General features: G+C 31.4%; 1 protein-coding gene and 1 pseudogene across 2 annotated transcripts; both read right to left on the bottom strand.

Annotated features, from left to right (window-relative positions):
- Positions 1 to 1,734: 1,734 nt before the first annotated feature.
- Positions 1,735 to 4,171, bottom strand: LOC104749869 (laccase-3). Its single transcript, XM_010471580.3, has 5 exons — positions 4,011 to 4,171; positions 3,754 to 3,905; positions 3,413 to 3,657; positions 2,230 to 3,321; positions 1,735 to 2,096 (listed from the first exon to the last, which is right to left on the bottom strand). The coding sequence occupies exons 1-5, from the start codon at positions 4,107 to 4,109 to the stop codon at positions 1,966 to 1,968; spliced, it is 1,719 nt and encodes a 572-aa protein (XP_010469882.1). The 5' UTR covers positions 4,110 to 4,171; the 3' UTR covers positions 1,735 to 1,965.
- Positions 4,172 to 10,855: 6,684 nt separating this feature from the next.
- On the bottom strand, positions 10,856 to 13,308 carry LOC104749868 (GDSL esterase/lipase At2g30220-like; annotated as a pseudogene). The gene is made up of 5 exons (XR_015585424.1): positions 13,045 to 13,308; positions 12,331 to 12,566; positions 11,709 to 11,851; positions 11,345 to 11,602; positions 10,856 to 11,253 (listed from the first exon to the last, which is right to left on the bottom strand). The product of XR_015585424.1 is annotated as a GDSL esterase/lipase At2g30220-like (transcript).
- Between the last annotated feature and the right edge of the window lie 3,644 nt (positions 13,309 to 16,952).

Here is a 16,952-nt window from a genome sequence, read left to right as displayed (position 1 = left end):
GTGAGTTTTATGCCAATTTACCAAACGAAAAGGCCAAAGATGGTGTTAAGGTGTTCATTAGAGGGCAGTGGTATGAATTCTCTCCTAGGATGATCAATGAGGCGTTTAATCTAGAGTATTTGACTTTAGATGAGAACAAAGCCAGTGATGCGGTTAATAAGTTGAGTAAGAATGAGCTTGCAGTAGTTCTAAGTGGAAAAGATAAGTTGCCTTGGTCGAAGTTGAAAGTTAGGGATCTTCCTGGAGAGGTTGCAGCTCTTTTGATGTTCGCTGCTTATAACTGGGTTCCTTCTGGTCATCCGAATCATCCTTCAGTCGAACGTGCTCGAGTTGTGTATAAGCTGATTAAAGGTATTCGTTTTGATCTCGGACAGCTGATCTATGATCAGATTGTGGGTATGAAGTGGAGTGATTCTTCAAGGCGTGTGATTTTTCCTCGGACAATTTTTGGAACTCTTAAGATTCAGGATGGTCCACTTGAGTGGTCAAATACAGAAGAAGAAGTTACAGCTAAGTTCTACACTAAAGATGTTTGAACTGGATATGCTTATGGGGTTAAACACGGGTTACTCACTGAGGATGGACATCCTATACCAGTTCATAAACAAACATATGAGGGATTTTCTTCAGCATCTGAGGTAATTCAGTTGGGTAGCGTTCGTGTGCCACAGTTAGGTCGAGCAGATGAGGAGAGTTCATATGCAGCTTTGGTCGATACATCACAAGCTCTTCAGAGACTTACAGAAGTAGTACAGAGGCTCATACAGAATCATCCACTTTCCAAGTTGATTTGAGTTGTTTTTAACTGTTGTATTCTCAAGCAGGGGGAGATGGAGAAGAAGATGGTCTGAGATTCTGGGGGAGCTTTGAGCTTAGCTTCTAGCTGGTCTGAGATTCTGGGGGAGCTTTGAGCTTAGCTTTGTGATTTCATTACAACTTTGGAAGTTTTTTCGGTGATCATTTTGGTTTATTTTGTTTGGATGTTTGACTATGGCTTAATGATCTGTTTTAGGATTCTGTTATGAACGGTTGACCTTGGTTTTTAAGATATTTGTTTTATCTAAGCCAAAATTTATTATGCTTGAGAAACACAAAGTTAAAAAGGGAGAGATTGAAGATGTGATATATGTTCAAAAGGTGAACTACTTCAGAAGAACAGAGTACAGGTACAAGAACAGAACATCGGGATGTTTATTAACAATCAGGAAGACTTACACAAGAGTAGAAGGCACGAGAAGCTTCTAGAAGAGTAAAGAACTTCATGTTTACAATAGGAATGTAAACATGAGGAAAGAAGGAAATTTCCTTAAACTTAAAGGAAAAGGAAATTGTCTAATTCCTATTAGGATTAGAGTAGGTAGATTGCCTATTGTGTGGCAAAGACCTAGTTCTATAAATAGGGTGCTAAGGCCGATTGAACACTTTAGCACAAACAAGAGAAAGTTAACCTAACTACTAAGTTTTAGTCTTTAAGAAAAGAAAAGAGTTAAGAACTTAGAGAGATCGTGAGGTTTCTTTAAAGAGAGTTTTGAGAGATTAGAAAATTGTTTAGAACAAACTTGTAAACAGATTTTCTATTAATCAAAAAAGAGTTTAAAGAAATCATTGGTTCATAGATCAGATCATAAGTTCTCACACTTTCAGTTTACTTATGTTTCTTTAGAATTGTTTTCTCGTAAATTTAAGGATTGGATATGTTGCTATTGTTTGGGAAAGTCAGCTAGAAGAGGATGATGATCGAAGAAACACACAGCTTTATTTGGTAAACTTATAATAGGAAAATTCCAAAACACTCTCTCTATTACGAGGAAAATAACAAAAGTACAAAGGTTGAAACCACTTTCAATAGAGCAGTTCACCATCTTTAACATATCAATTACCCACAAAGCCTTTTTTCATTTATGAAAAAAATATAACAAAGCAAAACCCCATAAATCCTTTAGATCCAACGGTAGAGGATTTTTATTAGCATCTTGGAAGATCCAACGGTGGAGCCTGAACTGATTGCAACCGTCCACGACCGTTCTCAACTAGGAAGACCATAGCCAAACCCCACCCCAAATGTGAATCAATGTGACAATGCATAAACCATGCTCCTGCATTACATATACCATTTTATATGTCAAAATTTGTTTCTTTTTTTGTTTCATTTTTTTAGTCCATAATAAGAGCATTTAACTTGTGATTAAAAAAGTGTCAAATGCTTTTGTGTCAATAAGATCATCTAACCTGGATTATCAGCGACGAACCGGATTGCTACCCAACCACCTGGAGGTGTACCAATGGTGTTCCTCTCTGGTGGGTCAAATAGGTTAAACCTAGCCGGATCTGTTCTCGGGTTAAAATTACCAAAACCTGACCCAACAACGTAGAATTGGTATCCGTGTAGATGCATGGGATGATTTTCAGGCGTGACTATGCTAGTGTCTTGTAACACAATCTGAACATTAGCTCTGTACTTAAGCTTGTATGCTTTGGTTCCTTTTATTGGCTGCCATAGCGCGCGGCTAACGTTACCGGTGTAATCGAATTGCACCGGTGGAACAGGCGGGAAATCAGTAGTGAAGATTCCGGGCATGCCTTGGTAGTAAGCTTGCATGACGGAGTTCCTTCGTGGTAGCACAAAAGACATGTTGTTTATGCTGGCAGCGAATCGGGTCCCGTTAGGACCCTGGCAACGCGGACTGTTTGGGTTGGCGCAGTTGATTAGTCCCAACCCGACGGTGAAAAAGAGGTTCTCGTCGATTTGTTGTGGTACTGGAGCTCGTTTCCAGTACCGGAGACGGTTGGTGAAAGCAGTTGCAGTTGCGGTGTCGTTGAACCCGGGAAGAACAGGGAAAACCGGAGCCATCTGACCACGACCACGACCACGGCCACGTCTTGTTGGAGCGTTGACGTACTGTAAGATGGCAGTCGTGGTTGTGTTGTCGAAAGGAGCGTTTGCGCTGTTGTAGGCTCGAGCTGCCATGTAGTAACGGCCAGGTCGTTGGTTTGCAGTGATGAGGACGTTTGTGGTTTGACCAGGACCGAGCATGATGACATTTGTGGTGAATGGTTTTGTGTAGGCGGAATCAGTTTCAACGACTGTGAGCTGGTGGTTAGCGACTGAGAAGAAGAGCTCTTGGTTCATACCAGCGTTGATGACTCGAAGCTGAACCGTCTCGCCAGGGAAAATTGGAAAACGCATGGTCCCAGCCCGGGAACAGCGGTAAAGATCGCCTGGCTGACCATTAATTGTGTAAGCGTCAGAGACATTAGCTGCTGCTCCCGTGAACTGTGCTTGCCTCAAAACGTCCATTGGGTTTCTATCCCACCATTCCCCTATTTTTCATCACAAGTATTTAGCATTAGCCGTGACTATAAAAAGAACAAAAAATGCAATTTGAAGTGGTTAGACGTTATGAATTCTTACCAAGAAGAATTGGGATGTCACGTTTAGGCATAGAGAAGGGATAAGGAGAACCAAGACGAGGGTAAATAATGAGAGCACCATAGACGGTGGCTCTGAGCCAGCGGCTATGAGCGTGCCACCAAAGTGTACCCTCTTGGTCCTCGATTGTGAATTTGTAAGTATAGCTTTGTCCTGGACGGATCGGACACTGTGTAATGTACTCAGGACCATCAGCCCATGGATTTCGCATCTGTCTAAGTCCATGCCTGTTCCAAAAACAGAGTATTAAAACAGAGCAGAACGTGACAAAACATATGTGAGAATATGTTTGTTAAATATGATGTTCAAATCTATTAAATTACCAATGGATACTAATGTTGTAACGGGCTCTGTTGATAACAGTGATCGCGACAGAGTCACCGTTCCTGACCTCGAGCGTTGGACCAGGGAACTGACCGTTGACAGTGATACTTTGGTGAGTTCTGCACAGCCTCGTCACTGGCCTCGGCGCAATCTAAAGTCATCGTCGATTACACACTTACATGAATCACATTCGTTTCACGTGATAACATACCATAAAGCTTTGATGTAACATGACTACACGAGTAGCTTAGCTTACCACGAATTGACGGACGTGATGTTCAGCGGAAGCGAGGAATGCGAAGTAGGCTAGAAGGGCGATGCATGATACAAAGGAGAGTCGCCGAAGAGACTCCATTGTTTGCTTCACTGTGAGGAAGCTTTGTGTTGGAGATTTTGTGATGTGAGTTTAGAGAAAGAGGGAAAGAGTGGTATTTATACACACTAAGCGGGAAACAGACAGAGCTTTTCGTGAATTCGTTAGCAATTATGACGAATTATTATTATATTGTACTAAAGTGGAAACTAATATTAGGTTTATAGAGTCAACGGGAGCGAGAAAAATGAAAAAAAAAAGTTCACAATGGGTTAAGTTGATTTGGTGCACCCACTTGACTAATTTGGTACTAGGATCCTCTATTTATTTGATTATTAATCATACTGATCAAATTTATCGAAGATTCCTTTTAAATATACTAGGTAATATCCCGCGCAAATGCGCGGATTGTTGTATAATAGAATATATTAATTAATTTAAATTTATTTGATAATTAAAAAAAAATAACAAATTAATTTAAATACCATTAACATATTTTACACTTTTATTTATTCAAATCATACAATATCAAAATATATATAACTTATTTTTAAGAATCATATATACATTCTACATATCTCTTAAATTTATTTGTTTTTTATTGTTCAACTTTGATAATAATTTTCATTAGTATTTTTGAGCATTTAAGGTAATAAAATATTATTTAATAATAAAAAATACTATGTGATTTAAATGTATAATTTAAGTTTTTCATATAAACTAACAATAACCTAAACTATTTAATAATTAAAAGATAAACTATTCTGAAAGTTAAAAAATACAAATTCCCTATAAAATCATATGAAGTGCATCAAAGTTATAAAATACGATTAAAAAAATGTTTTTTGTATATTTCCCTTAGTTTAATCCTTGTAGTAAAAAGCTAGATAGAAAATAAAAACCAATTTGTTTTTTATATAGAAAAATCTTTAAAGTACATATTTGAATTAAATTAAAAAAATAGTGATTTTTATATCATTATATGTTGAATCACAAACTGAATATAATGATTATTATTCTAAAATAAATGTCTTACAATTTTGTTGGATGTAAGTGAGAGGTAAAAAAAATTGATTTGATAACTATATTACAAAAATTTCCTTCATGAGAACATTTCAAATTTTAAGAATAAAATAAATAAACATGATTTTGTAAGAACTAATCAAACATCTAAAGTAAAGAATTAAGACGTTTTCTTTAGCTTGATTCCCTTATTATGAGATGATTATAACCAAAATATTATTATGGTCATCAAAATTTTATCATACATATTAGAATACATATGTATTTAAATCAAAATAATATAAGAAAACAAAGAGGAAAAGAAGATGTACATAAAACAAAGAAACAATAAAATTCAGAACAATGTAAAATATATAGTAAACAAAAAATATAATCAAACTCTTATTTGGGTTTTTAACCAATTAACATATTTAGGATTTGGAATATGGTGGAGGAGGATGTGAGAATGATTATTTATAGGATAAAAAGTGATAGAAGTTACATTTTTTAAATAATTAAATTAGAAAAGTTACAATTATAATTAATAGTGTGTTTAAATGAAAATGAATGGAGGATAAAAAGTCAATTCACAATTTATGTAATTTCAGTTACAATTTAGAATTAAAGAATGAATTTAAAATTTGCATTAATGTATATAATTTAATGTGTTGTTTAATTAAAATATGCATATTAACACATTTTTAACATGTTTTATTATATTAAATTAAATTCATTGAAAACACTACTATGATATTATTATGGGAGTTACAAACAAATTTTTATGTTTTACCAACTCCTAAAAAAACTCATTTAATTAAAAGTGAGTGTTTGTGGGTCCATAATTTGATTCAAAGTATAATATGTTACACATTAATCGTTTAAAAGGAATAAGAACATCTAATTCTCATATAAACTTGATTTTTTTTGTTAAACCAACATATGTGAATTTAAAGTTAACTGTAGAAATTTAAAAAATAAATATGAATAGATTAGAAAGGTAAGAAATATAAAAGAAATATTTTATTTTTATATAAATAAAATAAAATTTGAAAATAATGTTAAATATATAATACTTTCTAAATTAAAATATAGAATCAAACTCTTACAACACATATGAGATACAACAAAATTTGATATTGGTGGGAGAGGAGAGAATGATTACTTAATTATAAGATGATAATCCAAATTAGATAATGGAGATGAATCTTAAAAAATAAGAACAATGTAAAATATATATCATGTAGTCTCTAAAATTAAAATTTAGCATTAAAATTTTACAATGATATTTCATTTGGTTTTTTGTAACCCATACAACAAAAATAAGAAAACAAAAAAAAAATTGATTTGAGGTATTGTGGAAGAGAATGAGAGAATGTGAAAATGAGAAAGTAAAAGAATGTCACTTTGAGAGAATGAGAGAATGGTTATTTATATGGTAAAAATGATGGAAGTTACATTTAGAATTATAATAATTATAATTTATTGTGTTTGAATAAAATTGAGTAGTGGAATATGATTAATGCATAATTTATTTTATTTTCAGTTATAATTTTATTTTAATGTGTAACTTAAATGTTTTGTGTTAATTGAGTCTTAAATATTGTTTAAAGCAATTAAACAATTAGAAAACAAGTTATATAAAAAAAAAAAATTAGATAGTATTAAATGAAAAACAACCAATAAGGAGAGACCAAAACCTTACTTTTATATATATGATTTCTTATTAACTAATTAAGATCTATTGAATCTCTTCCTAATATAATATATATATATATATATATTTTAATCATTAAATCGACAAAACCTGATTCATAGCAGATGTGGTGTTGTAACCACTTGACAAAAGATATTTACCATATTATTATTATTTTTATTGCACTTTTGTGTTATAACATTTTCATTAGTAAATCCCTAATCAATATAATAATTTTTAGTTTAGTTTAATATTTGTCATATAATTTAACTTATACCTTTTAAAATTTATCTTATATTAGAAGGTTTTGTAGTTAATATATTTTAAATCATATCAAATAAAATTTTAAAATATATTCAATTTCATTAATTAGGTTTTTTTGTTATCTTTTTTTTTTTTGTCAACTAGTTTTTTTTGTTAACTTAGTATCAAATAACATGTATGTATATGTCCACATTCATTTTCTCTCATAAAAAGTTCACGTTCACGTTCTTAATTAGCATACGTTTATGTTGTGTTGTCACCTTCAAGTAGCTTTTTAGAGTTATTGTTGACTTTAATAATTACTTTGCAAAGACAAAAATAATATGAGATTTTTGCCAAAAGTGCCACATTTTCTAAAAAAGTTTCCACCAATGCCACATTTTTAAAACCTTAAAGAAAATGCCACAAAACAACTTTATGACATAAAGTCAAAAGACGATTTTGCCCTCGTGATAATAATGAAGCAAAGAAACGGGAAAATTGTGTATCTTTCATGGTTTTGGAGGGAAAGGTACGGACGGTGGACAAGATGGTGGATAAGATGATGGAAAAGATACATATGATGGATAAGATGCGGTTGATGGACAAGAAGCAGATGATGGACAAGATGATACAGAATATGATGGAGAAGGATGATAAGGAGAAGACGATGAAGAAGAAAATGACGTGGAGGATGATGGACAAGGTGATAACATGTAAAATGGTGGATCAAAAGAAGATGTGAAGGATGATGGACCAAAAGAACATATGGATGATGGAAAATGTGATAACATAGAGGATGGTAGACCAAAAGAGGATGATGTGGATGAGAGTGGAGGATTGGGTTTCTCGACGGCATCTTTCTCCGTATCATCTTGTCCATCATCCTCATTTTGTCCATCATTTGCATCTTGTCTATCATTTATATCTTGTCTATCATCTGCATCTTGATAATCATCCACATCTTGTCCATCATCCGCATCTTGTCTATCATCCACATTTTGTCCATCATCTACATTTTGTCTATCAGCAGCATAGTGTTAATTGAGGAGCATTTATGTCTTTTTAAATGAGGGTTGTGGCATTGTGGAAAAGAAGTGAACAAAGTGGCAGTTTGACTAAATTTTTCTACTGTTCATGGCATTTCTTTTAATTAACTCAAACAATATTGTGGCCGGAGTCTAATTAACGGCTAATCACATTTAATAATTTTGTCACATAGGAAAAGCAACGTAAAATATGTCGATCATGTTCTCTTCTCACTCTCGTATGTGTCAAAATTTAATCCAAAAACAAAAAACACAACTAACTGTGGAGTTGTTAGTTCAACTATTGAACGTCATCTAAATCGTGCGACGGACTTGTATCCAAGTCTTCTATACTCATTAGTTTCATGCTACATTTTATTTTGTTGTTCTTTCGAGAATTGATCCATGTACGTAGCTCTTACTAATTATAATGTTCTATAAAAATAATGCATAAGGTTGCTTATGCTTAGTCGCATGAGACCATCTAAACGTCCTTAGATCAACTGAGATCAGATGATTTTGTTATTGAGTTTAGATGGCCTCATGCGACTCTAGATAACCGTTAGTAATTATCATTTAACCAACAAATTTTATTCGTTTGATCTCGTTTTATTTTTTTGCGCAGAATACAGATTTATGTGTTAATTGCATACGTATTAGACCAAAAAACCTAACGAGTGGAGTATATACCGCTTGCAATTGAAAATCACTCAATGAAAATAATAATGTGAAGATACAATAAAACTTCTATAAATTAATACTCTATATATTAATAAACACTATAAATTAATAAATTTGGTAGTCCCAAGTCGGGACAGTATAAAAAATAACAAAATTCGATAAAGTAATAAGATAATAATTTTTTTGTAATTCCCATGTAAAATATGGTCCCAATAATATCATAAATTAATAATCATGTAAATTTACATACATGTATATATATATATGTTGATATAGTAAAGTATGTTTCTTTTAAACCTCATATCTATAAAACAATTGTTATATTGTATCTTCAAACTATAATGATATAAAATATTCTATAACATTTCATAAAACAGCTAAAACTTTTTAAAGTTTTCAATTTCTAAATATGCATCATTTACATTTTGATAGTTTGATAGACTATTAAAATGAATAATTGATATTCTTATTCATAAATTTAAATATTTATGTCATGTGTATAAGTGAATTTATCTATAATATTTGTAATTTATTTGCAATAATATTTTTTAATTATTTTAAATTCAATTTCAATACAATAAAATTTACAATATTCTTTAATTTATAATATTTGTAATTTATTGTTAAAATTTGTCTATGATATTTGTAATTTCATAATCAAAAATTGTCTCATTTCATAATTTAAAAAAATTAAACAATTAAAAATATACATATAAATTAATAATTATTGATTTACATTATAAAATAATAATTATTAATTTATAAATAAATTAATATCACTATAAATTAATAAAATATCTTAGTCCCAACAAATTAATTTGTGGAGGTTTTACTGTAGAAGAAAAATGAAGGAAGTGGTTCGATAGGAGTTGAAATATGTGGTATGGATTTGGTATAGAACTCTATAACTTAGCAACTAACTAACCTTTATTTTTTAAATAAAATGTTAGTTGACCTTTTAAGTCGCTCCATGGGTCATGGTCTCACACACACCCTCAATTCTATACTATCCCAATTCGTTTCTAATAGATAGATATGTATGTAGATATTTATTGACGCCTTAATTTGAAACCTCTTTATTGTAATATATACAAAACCCCTACACGTAAACGATACATAAACCTGTGGAGGTGCACTGGGAGATATTTCATATTTGCAACGTTGGAAAAAACCGATGGATTTACCTACAATCAAACTACTAAGTAGTAAGTACTACTAACTAGTATGACTTATTTCATTAGTAAAAATATTAACAATGTAATTATCATTTTCAATATTAAAGTCAATGTGTGAATTGGGAGGAAGCAGGATCAAGTGTTTTAACTAACTTTAACAGAAATATCCTCGAATTGAAAAAAACCATTAGCTTACTTAACTCACACCCAACAAAGTTACATCTCGTATTAAATTAGGTTGCCTGTAAATTGACATATTTGGTATTAATAAACTACTAAAGAATCATGTGGCTTTTATCTCGTTTTGATTATTTTTCTTTATAACCGATGAGTTCCTTTTTTTTTGGCAAAATGAGTTCTTTTTTTTATGGGCAATTGTCATAAATACCGTTAAAATTGGTTTTCATTCCAAAAATATCACAATTTAGTTTTTTTTTTCCTAAAAATACCACTAATATGTAATTTTTTCTAAAAATACCACATAATTAAATTAAAGTTCTAATACTAAAAACTAATTCCTAAATTCTAAATACTAAACCCTACCCCTAAAAACTATACCCTAAAACTAAATGTGTCAACCAAAACCTAAAAAATATATTTATATCTTTAAAAATCAATTTTTGTGTTTGTGGTAATTTTGGAAAAAAAACTTTTGTGATATTTTTGGAAACAAAAACTAAAATATGGTAATTTTGGAAAAAAAAACTTTTTAAATGGTATTTAAAGGAATTTCTCTTTTTTTTTATTGTTCATTTTTAGAATGTTATAGTTTACACGTAAAAATAACTGAAATAGAAGATTTTTGAATAAATGGAAAACGGGAGGTCAATTTTCACAAACAATTGAGCTCCACACTACAATTTTTACTCTTACTATGAGAGATTAGTCGGTCAGTAATTAACTTTCAGGATCTTCACAATTAAATGAATTTCAAAAACAAAAATTTAAATAGTCACAACATTGCTATTTTCTTAACTCATGATCAACTTTTGTATTTTTTAATGGCTAATTAACTCATACATATATTTGGGTAACATAGAAAAACTATAAGAATGGTCTGTTATAAAGCACCCATTAGCTAGATCCATAGGGGTAGGGCCATAAACTTGTATGGTGGCTCATTACCTAAAATACATTGTTTAGTTGATTAATTTCGTAAATCATAGTCATTTAAGCCCAAAGCCACTCTTGAATCTGAGCATTTATTAAGTTCCCTAGGTATGTGTAAGCCGCCTCGGAGGGATGGATGGAGTCCCAAAACAAATGATCCGAATGATTGGGACAAGTACGTGAAAATGAATTGCACAAGAAGCTCAATTTTATGTATCCTGTTCCACAACATCCTTTCTTCGTCTCCTTGAACCCTGTTTTCGTTTGTACGACGACGAATGTATATTGCGTACGTTACTTAATCATAATTAGATGACTTGTGGAACAAGAAAGAAGGATATGTACCGTATTTGCTAGGGTTTTGGATCATGTCAATTACAGGGTCGTAGACGTTGGCGTAAAGGAACTTGCTTCCTGGTAGAGACGTTTCGATCTCAGGCAGTTTCTTTGCTAGTTTCTGATTGTACAAAACCGAGACTTTGTTCTCTTGTTCCACACAACATCTCATGATGTTTCTCATATTCATGGTCATTTGGATCGGTAAACATCCCATCGGAGGCAGCCCTCCGACCAGAAAACTACGGCAACCTAAACATAAAGCTCCTGCAAACCGGATTAATAGATTCGAGAGTCAGCACGACAAATATTTAAAATAAAATAAAATAGCTGAATCTTAGACGACCTAGAGAAACAAAATATGAGATTGTACCCGGACAAAACCGTCAAGCCTCTTGAGGAAGAAATCTTGGTAACCATAGATAGTAGGATACGGGAGACGCCTTGTGGGGATATCGTAAAAGTTCAAGATGAAATCATTAGGTCCTGCGCTTATGACCACTAAAGCGTTGTTAACTGGTAACGGGAGCGGAAGCAGAACAAGAACGATACTCTGTTTTGGGCGTGGAAAACAGAGCAAAGACGTAACGGAAAGAGTGAAAGAGAAGCAGAGCAAGTTGTTACTCTGTTTTGAGGGTGTAAAACAGAACAACGGTGATGGAAGAGGATAAGGTGTGAACGAAAGAGATAGAGTCGAGATCGAGTTGCGAGATCGACGTCGACAAGGTTTGCAAGTCCTCCTTGCAGGGCCTTGAGAAACAAAGCTCTTTTTTTTGGTAGTTAAGACTACCTATTTTTTTGGTTTTTATTGATGCAAAAATGAATCCATGATACAATGCTGCTGCGTTCTCTAATTATAGAGAGGCAGGAAAATCAAAACAAAACCCTAACCTAACGATGATGAAACCGACAAAATGTAAAAGAAATAAAGCCCGAACAAAAGTAACTTGAAGGCCAAGCAACAAAAGAAGGCCCATCAAGGTTCGATGCTATGCTGCATCAGGTAATTTCCATAGCTTTCTTGTCTCCTACGATACCTTTGAGACGGGAAATGTATTCCTTGAACATGCTTGGTTGTTGTGAGACCGGGATCTCATGACTGAAGAGCGAGGTTCCGTCATCATAGCCAGCGCCAGCGGATGCGATACAAACTCCAGTGACAATGTCTTGGTCGGAGATGTTTGGTTGTAGAAACGGGGGAACGAACTCTTTGATGTTGAGTTTGGTGGATGTTGGTGCGGGCATTAGCACTCCCGACATATCGGTCTAAACCATAAACTAAACCGGTTATCTAAACCCAGGAATTCGATCCAGTCTTGAATTCGACCCATAAACTAAGGTCCAACATGATCATTCAGGCCTGGTCCAAGAGTAGAGAAGTCGACTTCCCAGATCGCCTCATAGCCGACCTGGAGGAAAGAATAAACTTTCCTAATCTTAGTCCGATATATTAGGAAAGTAAATCTATTTTGTAATCTAGGGGAGCGTATAAATAAAGGGAGATCACTCCTCTTTGTAATCATCGAGCAATTAATACAATAGCCCTAATTCTTTATTGTTCTTGGGCAAAACCCTAACTTGTCTTCCAAGAGATCTAAATCTCCTTTTGTTTTTAAGCTTTGATCGAGATTCTTTGAGAGAGTTCTTAAGTGAATTTGTTACCCCCTTCAAACAAATTCATTGTGTAAACCCCAGTTTCTACAGTGGAGAGTACGTCAGAAATTAGCTTTCCGTTTGAGAATCTTCCATTAGCTTCGTGTCCGGGAAGATCAACGCCGTAAGGAAGATGTTTAGCCTTGAAAACGGCTTGTGGGTAGTAGTTGTTGTTGCCTGTAGTAGAGTCACCGAATATTAAAATCACCGGGAAAAGCGGCTGCGTTGTGGCTTTTGCAGCATCGCAAGACACAAGTAGTGTTAGGACAAAGAAGAGACCAAACGCTATGGGTTTAGATATAGACATTGTGTATTTGATCGCTTCGTGTTATTTTTGAGATTTCTTTAGTGTTGAAATTTGTTTGTGATGCAGTTTTAAATAGATCTTGAAAGTAATGTTCTGTTGGAGTCACTTAATTTTTGTACTAGCTTTCTGATTTTATCAGTGTTTGTTTCCTTAAAACAAATGGATACAAATAGAAGCTTTGAATATAATGGTCTAATATATTATCGAGATTGCACAAACAAAGATTACTAATTGGAAACAATTCCCTATATATATATATATTTTGTAATCTGAAACAATTATACCTCCTATCCCAACGAGGGTTTTACTATTTTTTATATTAGTCCACTTTAAATCAATAAGAGTACAAAGAGTTTCTCTTAAACTGGAGAGAAACTGACACATCAGCAATTTGGTGAAATATAAAGTTGACACCTCATTTAAAAACTTCACCAATCAAAACATTTTATTAATATACATCAGTTTTTGATTTAAAACATAATTTTTAAAAAATAACCAATACAATTAAAACAAAAAATAGACTTTATCATTTTAAATTTTTTGGATGACACATAGATTTTTAATTTGCAGAAAGAAAAACAAAAATAAATTAAATATACAATTAAAAAAATATATATATATATATATATTTAGATTTTTTCTACAGTTGATATAGCATTATTAATTTGGAATTTTTCAAATTTTACTTCTAACTCATTGTTGATTCCAAGTATTACAAAGAAAAAAAAATAAAAGTGAATATATAGACTATTTTAAGAGCTTTACTAGCGTAATGAAAATATAAATTCAAAGAAAAAAATATAAAAGCTGAAGTGAGCTCTTGAGGGTATGTAAACCTCTTTGAGAATAAAATCTAATGAAAATATAGCAAATAAAAACACTTAGTTTAAATCATTTTAAAGCTAATACCCCATTAAAAATATGTACCAACAGAGTTAAGAGAAATAATACACCTCATTTTTATATTAAATTTTTTTAAAGTAGACGACATCTTTCATAATGAGTTCAATATGATTATTTCAGTTTTGTAAATTATAATCTCATTCTATAATATTAAATTATTAATCAAATATATCAAAGTAGAAACACATGTTTATAAATAAAAGTGACATATATATCTATATATAAAATTTATATTCTTATCTATATTTATAAGTGTAATTGCGTTGGAATAATAATAAAATTATTTGTTTTAGTATTCTGCTAATGTCAGATTGTGTTTTTTTTTTGTATGTTATTAGCGCTGAGTTATAGAATCGATTAATAACTTTAAAAAGTCCAAAGAAGAAGAGATATAACATTTTTGGAAAAACAATTTTATATTAAATAATCAATTGGTTTAAAATAAATTATTAAGTTATTTTTAAAAATAATTATTATGATCTACTATATTAAATATTTCCTTTGCAATTTAAATTATCGTTGTGCTTCATAAATATTTATAAATCTAAAGAATCTACAGTTTTTGAAGTATTTTATTCTTGAAAAATATATAAAATATATCAAAAGTTTGTTAAAAACTATTTACATAAGAAGAGAGAATAAAATAAAAATACTAAGATTGACTATACATTACACTTATTATTTTGTAAAAGTAATAGATAAAATGTATTTATTAATGTCAAAAAATATCAATAAAAACTACTAAAATTTTAGGAATTGTAAAATACCAAATCTTAGATGCTTTTAAAATTTTAATTAATCATAGTAATATACTAAAATTAAAATAAATTTAATTTATAAAAAAATCCTGCAGCGTAGCGCGGGTGTTTATCTAGTTTATTTAATACTATAATGAAATTCATTTAAATTTGGTCTTGAATGGCTTTTAAAGTTGAAAGATGCACAACATATACAAAATTAAGGGGGAGGTATTGGTTTAGGATTTAGAAAAATTTTTAATGACTTTATGTTCTTGCTGATTGTTAGAATCATAGAAAATTGAAAGTTAAAAATGAAGGATTCTAAGAGATTGTTTAGGAAGTTTTTTTTTAAATCTTGATGATTTGTTTTTTCTAATCTTGTGAAATCTTTCTATTTGATGAAAGAGTTTTCATGACTTTTGTTATGAAGGAAATAATATAAAATCTTAAACCAATAACATAAAATTTGAATTCATTAACAATCCAAGATTCTTTTGTTTTACTTGAATAACATAAAACTTTTAATGACTTTATAAAACTCTTAATCCAATAACACTAGATTTATCAAGATTTTAGATAACTTTTTACAAATCCACAACCAATAACACCAAATTTTAAATTGTTTTTAAAAGTCTTGATTGAATAACAACATATTTTACCTAACTTTTAAAGTCATTAAAATTCTTTCTAAATCCTAAACCAATACCTCCCACTAAGACACAACGTGAACATAAAGTATCATGAATGAAATGTAACATGTTGACTTAAACGACTTACTATGATCGTCGATAACTCAGGGAATTTGGGGGCATTAATTTTTATTTCGAACCACGTTATATATAATTTTGTGAAATTATATGTTACAAAATATTTTGGGCTGTGTCAACATATTAGGGCCCAAACGACAATAATATATCTGTCTGTATTTTTCCAAGGGTATGGGCAAAAAGAAAAGTGAAATTAGCGTAAGAACAATAGGAAACGGTTGGCAGATGGAACCCATAATGAGATTATGAAATGACACCAATCGAATGAAAAGATCTGGTGAACTCGAGTTACACACATAATAAATATAGCTTCCCTATTCTTATCATTTTGTACTGTTGTACATGTAAAAAATAGTCTGTATTTATGGACAATATATAAAAAAATGATGGACTACAATCATATCACTCTGTTTTGATGTAAATTGTTAAGATACGGTTTTGTATATGTAGCGAAAATTTTCTTCAGTCAAATAAAGCAATTAATATTACCATTGTATATAAGAATGTAGATGATTGGTGTTATATGTTTTACATCTTCACAAAATCTCTCAAAATTGTCACTTCGGATTTTCCTATCACATCAACTTTGCTAGTTTTAAGATAAAGCAACGTGCACCACTAAATCACATAAAAAGGATCTTACTCACGGGATACAAATCCAAATCAACGCGTATTTATCGACTGGAGATATCTCTAATATCTAAGATAAAGTCTTTATGTTATTCCCTTACTTTGTCGTTATACCATCAGGTTCTTCTCCCTTAGCCTTAAGCTATATGCTAATCTTTTTAATTGTAGAATTCAACGTGATTCCAGTTCAGCTTTATTGATGTTATTTCGTTTTCCAACAATTTTTAAAGTTACCATAGCTAATTTGTTGTAGTTCGAACATCTATCGTCATCATGAATTAATTACAATTTAGGATCCGAATTGTTATTGGTTTTGGTAAGCTCTATATGTACTGCTCTATACTTTAGTATAAAATTCTCATATATCTTATTAATTTTTATGATTACATTACATCATTTAAATATGTGAGTGTGGCCTGACCCGGCTCTGAAAAAAGCAGGACTCAAATCTAGATGTTTAAGCTCGAAAGAGTTGGATGTCTCTTTCTTGACCTGTTTGCTCGAGTTTTTTTAGCCTTACTCCAACTAGGACTAGGTTGTCCCCGAAAATTATGAATATTGACATCGTTTTAAAAGAAAACTTTAATGATTTTTTTGGAACCAAATGCGCGATATAA

Source organism: Camelina sativa, chromosome 16 (assembly GCF_030686135.1).
Source record: "Camelina sativa cultivar CO46 ecotype springtype chromosome 16, ASM3068613v1".
NCBI lineage: Eukaryota > Viridiplantae > Streptophyta > Magnoliopsida > Brassicales > Brassicaceae > Camelina > Camelina sativa.
This window is presented reverse-complemented; position numbering and strand designations above follow the sequence as displayed.